At 38.9% G+C, this 14,279-nt stretch overlaps 1 protein-coding gene across 3 annotated transcripts in view; it reads left to right on the forward strand.

Moving 5' to 3' along the window:
• Positions 1-14,279, forward strand: part of CD99L2 (CD99 molecule like 2) — an 87,026-nt gene that overhangs the window by 43,126 nt on the left and 29,621 nt on the right. For all 3 annotated transcript variants that reach the window (XM_027609243.1, XM_027609242.2, XM_027609241.2), the window contains exon 2: positions 13,097-13,156. In XM_027609243.1, the coding sequence (XP_027465044.1) occupies positions 13,097-13,156 (60 nt within the window). The remainder of the gene's footprint in view (positions 1-13,096; positions 13,157-14,279) is intronic.

Genomic DNA, 14,279 nt, shown 5'->3' on the forward strand with positions numbered 1-14,279 from the left:
TGATTTGTTTCAGTTAACATTATACCCTTGGGTCCATCCATGTTGTTGCAAATGGTGGGTATTCAGCCTTTCTGGTGGTTGATTAATATTCCACTCTGTCAATTTTACTAGTCTAAATACGCTTTATAAGTGGGATCGTACAGTATTTTTTTCTGTCTGACTTACTTCATTTAGCATGATGCCTTTCCTTTTTTTAGGGCTGAATGATATTCCTGTGTGTGTGTGTGTGTGTGTGTGTGTGTCTTTATTCATTTATCCATCAGTGGACACTTAGGTAGTTTCCCTGCTTGGTTATTGTGAATAATGCTGCAATGAATGTGGAGGTGCAGAGATCTCTTTGAGAGAGTGATTTCATTTCATTTGTATGTGTACCCAGAAGTGGGATCGCTGGGTCATAGTAGTTCTAGTTTTCATTTGTTGAGGATCCTCTGTACTGTTTTCCATAGTGGCTGTACCAGTTTACTTTCCTACTAACAGTACATAAGGGTGCCCTTTTCTGCACATTCTTGTCAACACTTACCTTGTCTTTTTGATACTAGCCATTCTAACAGGTAGGGGGTGATCTCACTGCAGTTTTGATTTGCATTTCTCAGATCATCAGTGATATTGAGCATCTTTTCACATGCATGTTGGCCATCTGGATATCTTCTTTGGAAAAGTGTCTATTCAGAACCACATAAGTGGACCTGGATCCTAGATCTGCAGGGGATGATGAGGCACCAGGGGCAGCTGGGGTGCAGCCCATTTTTTAATCAGGTTAAGTTTTAGGCATTCTTTGTAGATTTTGGATAATGGCTCTTTATCAGATGTGTCTTTGGTAAATATTTTCTCCCAGCCTGTGGCTTGTCTATTCGGTCTCTCAGTAGTGTTTTCCACAGAGCAGAAGTTTTTAATTTTAATGAAGTCCATCTTATCAAGTTTTTCCATGGATCATGCTTTTGGTCTTACATCTAAAAAGTCATTGCCAAACTCAAGTCATCTAGGTTTTCTCCTATGTTGCTTCTAGGAGATTTATCATTTTGTGTTTTATATTTAAGTCTGTGATCCATTTCGAATTAATGTTTGTGAAGGATGTAAAGTCGAAGTCTAGATTCGTTTTTCTTTTTTGCAGGTGGTTGTCCAATTGTTCTGCTCCATTTGTTGAAGAGACTGTATTTTCTCCATTGTGTTGCTTTTTCTCCTTTGTAAAAGATCAGTTGACTATATGGGTCTATTTCTGGGCTCTCTAATCTGTTCCATTGATCTGTTTGTCTCTCTTTTGCTAATACCACACTATCTTGATTACTCTAATTTTATGGTAAGTTTGGAAGTTGGGTAGTGTCCTCCCACCTTGTTCTTTTCCTTCAATATTGTATTGGCTATTTTGGGTCTTTGTCCTCTCCACATAAACTTTTCAATCAGTTTCTCCATATCTACAAAATAACTTGCGGACATTTTGATTGTGATTGCATTGAATCTATAAATCAAGTTGGGAAACTGACATGTTGACAGTATTGTGTCGTCTTATCCATGAACATGGAATATCTCTCCATTTATTTAGTCATTCTTTGATTTCTTTCATAGCAGTTTTGTAGCTTTCTTCATATAGATCTTACACATATTTTGTTAGATTTATACCAGGTATTTCTTTTTAGGGGCTGCTAATATAAATGGTGTTGTGTTTTTAATTTCAAATTCCACTCGTTCATTGCTGATATATAGGAAAGTGACTAACCTTGTATCCTCCAACCTTGCTGGAGTCACTTCTTAGTTTCAGGAGTGTAAGGAGGTTTTTTGGTTTGTTTTTTTTTTTTGGTGAATCCTTTTGGATTATCTACATAGATGATCATTTGCTCTTGAACAAAGACAGTTTTTATTTCTTCCTTCCCAATCAGTATATCTGTTTCCCCCCCTTGTCTTGTTGCAGTAGCTAGGACTTCCACTATGATGTTGAAAAGCCGTGGTGAGCAGGGACATCATAGCCTTGTTTCTGATCTTGGAAGGAAAGCTTTAATTTATCACCATCAAGTATGGTGTTAGCTTTAGGGTTTCTGCAGATATTCTTTTTCAAGTTGAGGAAGTTCCCTTCTATTCCCAGTTTACTGAAGGTATTCCATTCTTTTAAACAGCTATATAACATTTCATTGTATTGAAGAACTAGGTTTTATTTAATTCTTCTTCTTTGATGAACACTTGGTCTGTTTCCATTTGTTTTTGCTGTTTTAAGCAGTACTGTTGTGAACAACCTTGTACATACCTCTTTGGGCACATGTGCAAGTATTTTTCTGTAACAAGTACCTAAAAGTACAATTGCTGGGTTGAGAGAGATGCATATTTAAATAATTTTAATTTTTTAAATGTTGAAATAATTACAAACCTATAGGAAACTTGCACATACAGTATAAGTCACTTCCCTCCACCAAATCATCTGAGAGTAAGTTGCTTCCCTGATGCTCCATCACTACCCCCGCCAACATCTACAATATAACTTGAGGGTATATTTCCTTCAAACAAGGACATCCTTTTATATATCCTCAGCATAACCATCTGGATCAGGAAATTAGTGTTGATGTGTTACTACCACTTAATCCTTAGACCCAATTCAAGTTTCACCAGTGGTCACAATAATGCCTAATAGAAGGAATTCCCATTTACTGATCACCTGGATTTCCTAGTTTTACCACATTTGCCCTGGTATGTATAGGTGTGTCTAAATATTTTTTCAGAATCATTTCAGACTCAGTCACAAGCATGATGCTCATTACATCTTAATACTAAAGCATGCATTTCCTAAAAACAAGGACACTTTCTTCCCTGAGCACAGTAAATCTATCAAGATCAGGAGTTTGACAGTGATCCAGTATTACCATCTGGTCAGTAGACCTCTTTCAGATTTCATTGAGTGTCCCAATAATGCTCTTTATAGATTCAGGATCCAATCCAGGATCACCTGTTGGATTTAGCTGTCACAGTTTCCTTGATCTCTGGGATCGCCGTTCAGTGCTGAAAGCTGTTACCTCATGTTTTGCCCATTTTATAGTGTTTACAATGGAAGGGCTAATCTGACACCAGTTCTCCATCATAGCAAAAAGCAAAAGTCTGCTTCAGAATTTTAGAAGCTAGGTTATTAAGTGCTGTGACTATTTTCTTGGTGGATTATATACTTTATAAAATACTGCACTTTTCCTATTTAGAGGTTGGGATCTTGAGTTTCACCTTGTCATATTAATATTGCCACATCTCTTTCCTTCCTGTTAACCTTTACCTGGTATATATTTCTCTATTATATCATATATTTCTATATAGGTATGTATATATTTCTATATTATATCTTGTCAACAGCATATAGTTATCTTTTTATTCCATTTATCTTTTGATAGATTTACCCTCTTTACACTCATTTTTTTTAAACTGATATAATTGCACATATTCTTGTGTTAAAGCTCCTGTTTTCTGTTTCATAGGTTTTTTGTTTGGTGACTTTAGTTGGATTGATTTTTAGTTGTTGGTGTTGACCTTTTATTTTTTTTTTTTTCTTGAGTGAGCTAGAGGTTATATATCCTAAATGTCTCTTCTATATCCTGTACATCTCTTAATATTTTTTTTGCTCTGGGAAATGGATTTTTAAAAATAGTTTATTTTTAGAACAGTTTTAGATTTACAATGCCAAGCTAGTACAGAGAGTCCTCATATGCTCCACATTCGGTTTCCCCTATTTTTAACATTTTACATTAGTGTGGTATATTTGTCACAACTAATGAACCAATATTGGTATACTATTATTAACTGAAGTCCGTACTCTATTCGGATTTTCTTTGTTTTTATCTAAAGCCCCCCTTTTTTTGTTGTTGTTTGTTGTTCCAGGATCCAATCCAGGGTACCAGCGACCTGCCATCATTATATCTCCTTAGGTTCTTCAGGCTGTGCCAGTTTCTCAGACTTTTGTGTGTTTTTGATGACCTTGGTTTTGAGGAGTACTGGTCACGTATTTTGTAGGATTGGAATTTGTCTTATGTTTTTCTCATGATTTTACTGGGGTTATAGGTTTTAGAGGGAAAGACCACACATTATGTATAGTGGCTGTCTCATCCCATCATATCAAAGGTATGACCCATCACTGTTGATGTTAACCTTGATCTGATGTAGTGTTTCTTAGATTTCTCCACTGTAAAGTTACTCTCTCCCCCCACCTACCTTCTCCTACTGTAATCTTTGGAAGGAAGTCAAGACTTATGGAGTGCAGAGTTATGTTTCATCTCCCTGAGCTAGAAATCTCTATATAAATTATTTTGGAATTCTTCTATTTTAACCCTTTTATGTATTTGTTTAATGTATGTTTATATCAGCATGGACACATGAATATTTTATCCTTCGGATTATAATCTCATACTATTTTGTTGATTAAATTGTTCCAGCTTTAGCTGGGAGCTCTTTCAGTTGGCCCTGTGCTTCTCTGACATATACCCGTAAATATCAATATTTTTAAAAATACTTCCTGGCGCTAGAAGATGCTACAAACTCATATATTTCTTGTTCCAATCCTAGAATCTGCCATTTCTCCAAGGAGTTCTGTTTTTCTTTAATTGGAGAATGGTATTTTGAAACCAAGATCTGGGTGCTAGATGTGCTCATTGCTACTGGGGTGTAATTGCTTCTAGGCCATCTCAGGTGACAGAGCAAAGGCATGTCTGCATACTAGCTCATATATATACACACACGTCTGTAAGTATTTTTATATGTAACCATCTGTGTGTATATTAAGCAACGCATGATTCATACCGAGGTCTCCAACTCTAATTGATCATCACATGGGTCATTCTGGCCTCTTTTTTTTTTTTTAACTTTTTTTCTTTTTCTTTAAATTCAATTAACATATAATGTATTAGTTTCAGAGGCAGAGTTCAGTGATTCATCAGTCCTTAGTAATACCCGATGTTCATGACATCACATGCCTTCCTTAATGTCCATCACCCAGTTACCCCATCCCCCCACCCCCCACCACTCCAGCAACCCTCAGTTTGTTTCCTATGATTAAGAGTCTCTTACGGTTTATGTCCCTCTCTGATTTCATCTTGTTTTATTTTTCCCTCCCTTCTCCTATGAACCTTGTTTTGTTCTTAAATTCGACATATAAGTGAGATCATATGATAATTGTCTTTCTCTGCTTGACTTATTTCGCTCAGCATAATACCCTCCAGTTCCATCCACATTGTTGCAAATGGCAAGATTTCATTTTTTGATGGCTGCATAATAGTCCATTGTATATATATACACCACAACTTCTTTATCCATTCATCCATTGATGGCCATCTGGGCTCCTTCCATAGTTTGGCTGTTGTGGACATTGCTGCTATAAACATTAGGGTGCAGGTACCCCTTCGGATTGCTCCATTTGTATCTTTGGGGTAAATCCCTAGTAGTGCAATTGCTGGGTCATAGGGTAGCTCTATTTTCAACTTCTTGAGGAACCTCCATACTGTTTTCTAGAGTGGCTGCACCAGCTTGCATTCCCACCAACAGTGTAACAGGGTTCCCCTTTCTCTGTATCCTTGACAACATCTGTCATTTCCTGACTTCGTAATTTTAGCCATTCTGACTGGCGTGAGGTGGTATCTCATTGTGGTTTTGATTTGTATTTCCCTGATGCTAAGTGATATGGAGCACGTTTTCATGTGTCTGTTGGCCATTTGGATGTCTTCTTTGGAAAAATGTCTGTTCATGTCTTCTGTCCATTTCTTGATTGGATTCTGTGGTTTTGGGGCTTGAGTTTGATAAGTTCTTTACAGATCTCGGATACTAGCCCTTTATCTGATATGTCATTTGCAAATACCTTCTCCCATTCTGTCGGTTGTCTTTCAGTTTTGTCGACTGATTCCTTTGCTGCGTAGAAGCTTTTTATCTTGAAGTCCCAATAGTTCATTTTTGCCTTTGTTTCCCTTGCCTTTGGAGATGTGTCTAGCAAGAAGTAGCTGCGGCGAAGGTCACAGAGGTTGCTGCCTGTGTTCTCCTGTAGGATTTTGATGGACTCCTATCTTACATTTAAGTCTTTCATCCATTTTGAGTCTATTTTGTGTGTGGTGTAAGGAAATGGTCCAGTTTCATTCTTCTGCATGTGGCTGTCCAATTTTCCCAACACCATTTGTTGAAGAGACTGTCTTTTTTCCATTGGACATTCTTTCCTGCTTTGTCGAGGATAAGTTGACCATAGAGTTGAGGGTCCATTTCTGGGCTCTCTATTCCGGAATGTTCCATTGATCGATGTGTCTGTTTTTGTGCCAGTACCATACTGTCTTGATGATGACAGCTTTGTAATAGAGCTTGAAGTCCGGAATTCTGATGCCACCAGCTTTGCTTTTCTTTTTCAACATTCCTTTGGCTATTCGGGGTCTTTTCTGGTTCCATACAAATTTTTGGGTTATTCCATTTCTTTGAAAAAAGTGGTTGGTATTTTGATAGGGATTGCATTAAATGTGTAGATTGCTCTAGGTAGCATGGACATTTTCACAATATTTGTTCTTCCAATCCATGAGCATGGAACGTTTTTCCATGTCTTTGTGTGTTCCTCAATTTCTTTCATGAGTGTTCTATAGTTTTCTGAGTACAGATTCTTTGCCTCTTCGGTTAGATTTATTCCTAGGTATCATGGTTTTGGGTGCAATTGTAAATGGGATCGACTCCTTAATTTCTCTCTCTTCTGTCTTGGTGTTGGTGTATAGAAAAGCAACTGATTTCTGTGCATTGATTTTATATCCTGCCACTTTACTGAGTTCCTGTATGAGGTCTAGCAGTTTTGGGGTGGAGTCTTTTGGGTTTTCCACATAAAGTGTCATATCATCTGTAAAAAATGAGAGTTTCACTTCTTTGCTGATTCAGGTGCCTATTTTATTTTATTTTATTTTATTTTATTTTATTTTTATTTTGCTTTATTTTATTATGTTATGTTAATCACCATACATTACAGCATTAGTTTTTGATGTAGTGTTCCGTGATTCTTTGCGTATAACACCCAGTGCTCCATTCAATACGTGCCCTCTTTAATACCCATCACTGGGCTAACCCATCCCCCCAATGCCTTTTATTTCTTTTTGTTGTCTGATTGCTGAGGCTAGGACTTCTAGTAGTATGTTGAACAGCAGTGGTGATAGTGGACGTCCCTGCCATGTTCCTGACCTTAGGGGAAAAGCTCTTAGTTTTTCCCCATTGAGAATGATATTTGCTGTGGGTTTTTCATAGATGGCTTTTACGATATTGAGGGATGTACCCTCTATCCCTATACGCTGAAGAGTTTTGATCAAGAAAGGATGCTGTATTTTGTCAAATGCTTTTTCTGCATCTATTGAGAGGATCATATGGTTCTTGTTCTTTCTTTTATTAATGTATTGTAACACATTGATTGATTTGCGGATGTTAACCCAACCTTGCAGCCCAGGAATAAATCCCACTTGGTCGTGGTGAATAATCCTTTTAATGTACTGTTGGATCCTGTTGGCTAGTATTTTGGTGAGAATTTTTGCATCCATGTTCATCAGGAATATTGGTCTGTAATTCTTTTTGATGGGGTCTTTGTCTGGTTTTTGGGATCAAGGTAATGGTGGCCTCATAAAATGAGTTTGGAAGTTTTCCTTCCATTCCTATTCTTTGAAACAGCTTCAGAATAATAGGTATTAGTTCTTCTTTAAATGTTTGGTAGAATTCCCCTGGGAAGCCATCTGGCCCTGGGCTCTTGTTGGGAGATTTTTGATGACTGCTTCAATTTCCTTACTGGTTATGGGTCTGTTCAGGTTTCCTATTTCTTCCTGGTTCAGTTTTGGTAGTTGATACGTCTCTAGGAATGCATCCATTTTTTCCAGATTATCTAATTTGCTGGCATAGAGTTGCTCATAATATGTTCTTATAATTGTTTGTACTTCTTTGGTGTTGGTTGTGATCTGTCCTCTTTCATTCATGATTTTATTTATTTGGGTCCTTTCTCTTTTCTTTTTGATAAGTCTGGCCAGGGGTTTATCAATCTTATTAATTCTTTCAAAGAACCAGCTCCTAGTTTCGTTGATCTGTTCTACTGTTCTTTTGGTTTCTCTTTCTTCGATTCTTTCTCTTCTCCTGCTGGGTTTAGGCTTTATTTGCTGTTCTTTCTCCAGTTCCTTTAGGTGTAGGGTTAGGTTGTGTATTTGACCTTTCTTGTTTCTTGAGAAAGGCTTGTATTGCTCTATACTTTCCTCTTAGGACCGCCTTTGCTGCATTCCAAAGATTTTGAACAGTTGTGTTTTATCTTCATTTGTTTCCATGAATTTTTAAAATTCTTCTTTATTTTCCTGGTTGACCCATTCATTTTTTAGTAGGAGGCTTTTTTTTTTTTTTTAAGATTTTATTTATTTATTTGACAGAGACAGCGAGAGCAGGAACACAAGCAGCGGGAGTGGGAGAGGGAGAGCGGACCTCCTGCTGAGGGGGGAGCCTGATGTGGGACTTGATCCCAGGACCCCGGGATCATGACCTGAGCCAAAGACAGATGCCCAACGACCGAGCCACCCAGGTGCCCTAGTAGGATGCTTTTTAGACTCCACGTACTTGAGTTCTTTCCAACTTTCCTCTTGTGATTGAGTTCTAGTTTCAAAGCATTGTGGTCTGAAAATATGCAGGGAATGATCCCAATCTTTTGGTACCAGTTGAGACCTCATTTGTGACCCAGGATATGTGATCTATTCTGGAAAATGTTCCATGTGCACTCGAGAAGAACGTATTCTCTTGCTTTAGGATGAAATGCTCTGAATGTATCTGTGAAGTCCATCTGGTCCAATGTGTCATTGAAAGCCCTTGTGTCCTTGTTGATCTTCTGCTTAGATGATCTGTCCATTGCAGTGAGTGGGGTGTTAAAGTCCCCTACTGTTATTGTATTATTATCAGTGTGTTTAATTTTGTTATTAATTGGTTTATGTAATTGGCTGCTACCATGTTAGGGTCATAAGTATTTACAACTGTTAGATCTTCTTGTTGGATAGACCCTTTAATTATGATATGGTGTCCTTCCTCATCTCTTATTAAAATGTAATCTGTCTCTTATTAAAATCTTATTTGTCTGATATAAGGATTGCCACCCCAGCTTTCTTTTGATGTCCATTAGTATGATAAATGGTTTCCACCTGCTCACTTTCAGTCTGGAGGTGTCTTTAGGTCTAAAATGAGCCTCTTGCAGACAGCATATCGATGGGTCTTGATTTTTTATCCAGTCTGATACCCTGTGTCTTCTGATTGGGGCATTTAGCCCATTTACATTCAATTATTGAAATATATGAATTTAGTGCCATTGTATTACCTGTAAAATCACTGTTTCTGTATGTTGTCTCTGTTCCATTCTGGTCTGTGTTACTTTTGGGTGCTCTCTTTGCTTAAAGCATCCCTTTTACTATTTCTTGCAGGACTGGTTTAGTGATCACAAATTCTTTTAGTTCTGTTTGTCCTGGAAGCTTTTTCTCTCTCCTTCTATTTTGAATGACAGCCTTGTTGGACAAAGTATTCTTGGCTGCATATTTTTCTCATTTATCACTTGAATATATCATACCGGTCCTTTCTGGCCTGCCAGGTCTCTGTGGATGGGTCTGCTGCCAGTCTAATGTTTCTACCCTTGTAGGTTACGGACCTCTTGTCCCGAGCTGCTGTCTGGATTTTCTCTTTGTCTCTGAGATTTGCAAGCTTCACTATTATATGTCGTGGTGTTGACCTATTTTTATTGATTTTTGAGGGGGAATTCCCTGTGCCTCCTGCACTTGAATGTCTGTTTCCTTCCCCAGATTAGGGAAGTTCTCAGCTATAATTTGCTCCAGTATACCTTCTGCCTTTCTCTCTCTTTTCTCTTCTGAGATCCCAGTTATTCTGTTGTTTAACTTGAGGGTATCATTTCTCTCTCGAATTCTCCCCTTGTGATCTAGTAGTTGTTTATCTCTCTTTTTCTCCGCTTCTTTTTTGTCCATCATTTTGTCTTCAGTATCACCAATTCTCTCTTCTGCCTCATTTATCCTAGCAGTTAGAGCCTCCATTTTTTATTGCATCTCATTAATAGCTGTTTTGATTTCAGCTTGATTAGATTTTAGTTATTTCTCCAGAAAGGGATTCTCTAGTGTCTTCCATGCTTTTTTCAGGCCAAACTAGTATCTATATAATTATTCTGAACTCTAGGTCTGACATTTTATTTATGTCCATACTGATTAGGTCCCTGGCAATCAGTGTTCCCTCTTGTTCTCTTTTTGGAGGTGAGTTTTTCCATCTTGTCATTCTGTCTAGAGAAGAATAGATGGATGAGAGAACAAGATACTAAAATGACAACAATGACCCCAGAGAAATATACACTAAACAAATCAGAAGAGACCTGAAACTGAAAAAAAAAAAAAAGAAAAAAAGAGAATCAGACAGGTGAACAGAACAGATCCATACACATTGGTCCTGTGTGTATTTTGTTTCATTTGTTAGAAAACTAGATCCTAAAATTGTAAAGAAAGAAAAACTTATATATGTATGAAAATAAAATTGCATACAATGAAAGGATAGAATGTAAGTGTAAAAATGGAAATTAAAAGACAAAAAAAGTATAAAGTGACAGGTGAACAGGACAGAGCATAAACTAGATTCTGGGTGTATTTTGGTCTCTTTGTTAGAAGAAACTGCATCCCAAAATTGTAAAGAAAGAAAAACTTAGGGCACCTGGGTGGCTCAGTTGGTTAAGCGACTGCCTTTGGCTCAGGTCATGATCCTGGAGTCCTGGGATCAAGTCCTACATCAGGTTCCCTGCTCAGCAGGGAGTCTGCTTCTCCCTCTGACCCTACCCCCTCTTTGGCTATCTCTCTCTCTCTCTCTCAAATAAATAAATAAAATCTTTAAAAATATATATATACAAATATAAAACTAAATATAGTGAAAGGATAGAATGTAACTGTAAAAATGAAAATTTAAAAAGACCTAAAAAAGAGTTGATAAAATAAGAAATTGGGTGTAAAGGGAATGAGAAGAAAAGTTAAAATTGAAAGACTAAGGAATCATGGGGAAAAAAAAAAAACCTATGAATTCTTTGTTCTTTATTTCCCTAATGCTGGAATTTTGCATTTCTCTATGATTGTAAACTTGGTCTTAGCTGGATGTTCTTGCAGATCTTCCATGGGAGGGGCCTATTGCGTTGATTTTCAGGTGTCTTTGCCCCAAGTGCAATTGCACTGCCTTTGCCAGGGGCCGGGCTAAGTAATCTGCTCGGGTTTGCTGTCGGGAGCTTTTGTTCCCTGCAAGCTTTCTGTACAGCTTTGGAGGATGAGAGTGAAATGGCGGCCTCCCCATCTCTGCCCCGGAGGAGCCGAGAACTCGGGGCCCCACTCCTCAGTGAGCCCCCAGAGAAAAGCAGTCAGTCATTCCCATCTCCCTGGTCTCCAGCCACACTCCATGCTCACCTGGCCAGTGACCGAGCGTTTCTGTCTCAGGCACACAACCCCGTGTGGAGTCTCCAAACCTAGCCGACTCCTGTGGCGGGCTCCCGAGCTGCTCCTTCTGGGGTAAGAAGGGGAATCTCGGTGAGGTTCTACAACTCCCTGGGCCCCTGCTTGGAGAGCAGAGGCTGGACTATGCCACAGTTTATGGTATATGGCGACCCTGAGCTGAGAGCCTACTCCTGGGCTCACTGTTTGCCGCCAGCTTCCCTGCTGCGATGCTTGGGAACTCTGCTGCACTCGGGCACCCCCTGTCTTCCTGTAACCCTAGGGGTCCTGAGACCACACTGTCCCACCTAGGGTTCTGCCCCTGCTTAGCCACCTGAGTGATGTCCCTCACTGGAGCAGACCTCTAAAAGTTCTGATTTTATTTATTTATTTTTTTAAAGATTTTATTTATTAGAGAGACAGCGAGAGAGGGAACACAAGCAGGGGCAGTGGGAGAGGGAGAAGCAGGCCTCCCGCTGAGCAGGGAGCCCGATGTGGGACTCGATCCCAGGACCCTGGGATCATGACCCGAGCCGAAGGCAGACGCTTAACGACTGAGCCACCCGGGCGCCCCAAAAGTTCTGATTTTATACTCAGCTGCTGTATCACTTTTCAGTAGCTGGCTGATGGAGGCTCCCTCCCCTCATGGTTTATCTTCCCATATATCGCCTGGGATTCACTTCTCTGCACCTCCTACCTTCCAGAAAGTGGTCGCTTTTCTATTTGTGGAGTTGCAGCTATTCTTAGTTCTCCGGTTGAGTTGGCAGGTGTTCAGAATGATTTGATAGCTATCTAGCTGAATTCCTGGGACCAGACGAAACTAAGGTCTCCAACTCTGCCATCTTGGACTCCTCCCATTCTGGCCTTCTCTTACTGATAATTTCCCTCTCCAACAGTGAGAAGCCTGGCTTCTACAATTCATCACCCATTTACCTATTTGTTCAGTTCCAGTATACGTACATAGTAGTTTGAAAATTGATAATATATATACCCTTGTTGGAAACTACGTGCCCATCTAGGGGAAATGATAGCTGTCAAGTTCAAAAGCAGGCAGAGTTGGGCATATTGATCTACCTCTGAGAACAGATTCTCTCGTGAAAAGCTTTTCCCTCAGGCCTTTTAAGTGATGTGTGATCAGAGCTGCTAATCTAGATATGGATATTGGGGTCGGGGGGAAGGTACCCTGGATTGACACAATGCGGTGCAGCATTTATGAGATGTGGAGTGGGATATAAGAACCTGGCTCATTCTCAGTGGAGCTTTGGACTCCAATATTCCTTGTGGCAAAAGCCATACATACTGTGGAGAAGGCTTTTTTGTAAGATTGTGCTTCGTGTTCTGTACAGTTGAGCCTTCAGCCTTCTAGTGGACTGAAAACTGTGATCATTAAACTTGGTGAGATTAAATCCTACATGATCTCAAGATCCTTAACTATATCTGCAAAGACTGTTTTTCTGTTTTGCTTTTGGTGGAGATGAGTTGTTTGTAGGAGGATATCAACTCAGTGTGTCTTTGGATGGCTTCTACCAACTTCCTTTTGTGGTATTAACCTTCATGACACCCTCTAAAGGGAAACAACCATTACAAGAAACTATTTCAGTACGATTTTGTTTTATGCAAAAATAATTAAATTTTAAAACTTTTTTTTTTTTTTTAATTTTTAGGATCTGGGGACTCTAATTTACGTCTGGAGGATGCATTGAAAGAAACTTCCTCAGTAAAGTGTGAGTAGTAAATCAAGCTATTAAAAACAAACAATAGTGATTAATATGCACCACCCACTCAGAATACACACTCAAGGAAAACATTTTTTATCTGTATTGATCAGATAAAATATGGGTGTCATAAATTGCGTTATTTAAAAGAAAATCTGAATATTTAACATAATTTGTTTCCTTTGCGAAGAATACCACACAATATGTAATAGCTGATACAGCATTTTCTCCAGCAGTGACCTCAGAAGACTGCCTTTCCCTAGCTCAGGAAAAGATACTTTGAAGTGAATGAGAGATTTGTTTTTCCTTCTAGATTTTTTTTAATATAAACGGCTTTTCTTAAAATGGTGTCTATATGTAATCTCTCAAATGCTAAGCTTTGTCGCCAGTTTCTCTTTACATTTTTTTTAAAAAAATTAAACCATTTTTTTGTAAGTGTGAATGTTAGAAAGTAAAGTCGAGATTTTGTGCAACCCCTCCCCATCCTACAAATGTCACTCCCATCCCGGGAGGGAACTGCTGAAGTCCGTTTGGGATCTGCTGGTCCCAGATGATTTTCTGTGCTGTTACGTACATCTGTACACATAGATTGCTTGGTGTTTTTTTGTTTTACATAACGTGTACGGCTCTTTAATTTACTTATGTGTGTATTACTGTACAATTTTTTTAAATTTAATGTGTATTGAAGACCTGAATAAATGTATCTGTCTATCTGTGTTAATTTCCCAGGGCTACTATAACAAAGTATTATAAACTGGCAGGCTTAAACCCACAGAAACATAGTCTCTCAGAGTTCTGGAAGCCAGCGGTCCAAAATGAGGGTGTCAGCAGGACCATGCTCCCTCTGAAGGCTCGAGCTCAGCTGTGGTGACTTGCAGCTGCCTCACTCGAATCTCTGCCTCCATCTTTACAGAACCTTCTCGTTTGTGTGGTGTCGTCTTCTCTTCTGTCTCTTATAGGGGTTCTTTTTGTTGGATTTAGAACCCACCTGGATAATCCTACGTGATCTCATCTCAGTATCCTTAATTACATCTGCAAAGACCGTTTTTCCAAATAGGGTCTTGTTTATGGCATCTGGGGATTAGGACTCCACTATATATTTTGGGGGCCACCATGGAACCTACTACATTAT

Source organism: Zalophus californianus, chromosome X (assembly GCF_009762305.2).
Source record: "Zalophus californianus isolate mZalCal1 chromosome X, mZalCal1.pri.v2, whole genome shotgun sequence".
Lineage (NCBI taxonomy): Eukaryota > Metazoa > Chordata > Mammalia > Carnivora > Otariidae > Zalophus > Zalophus californianus.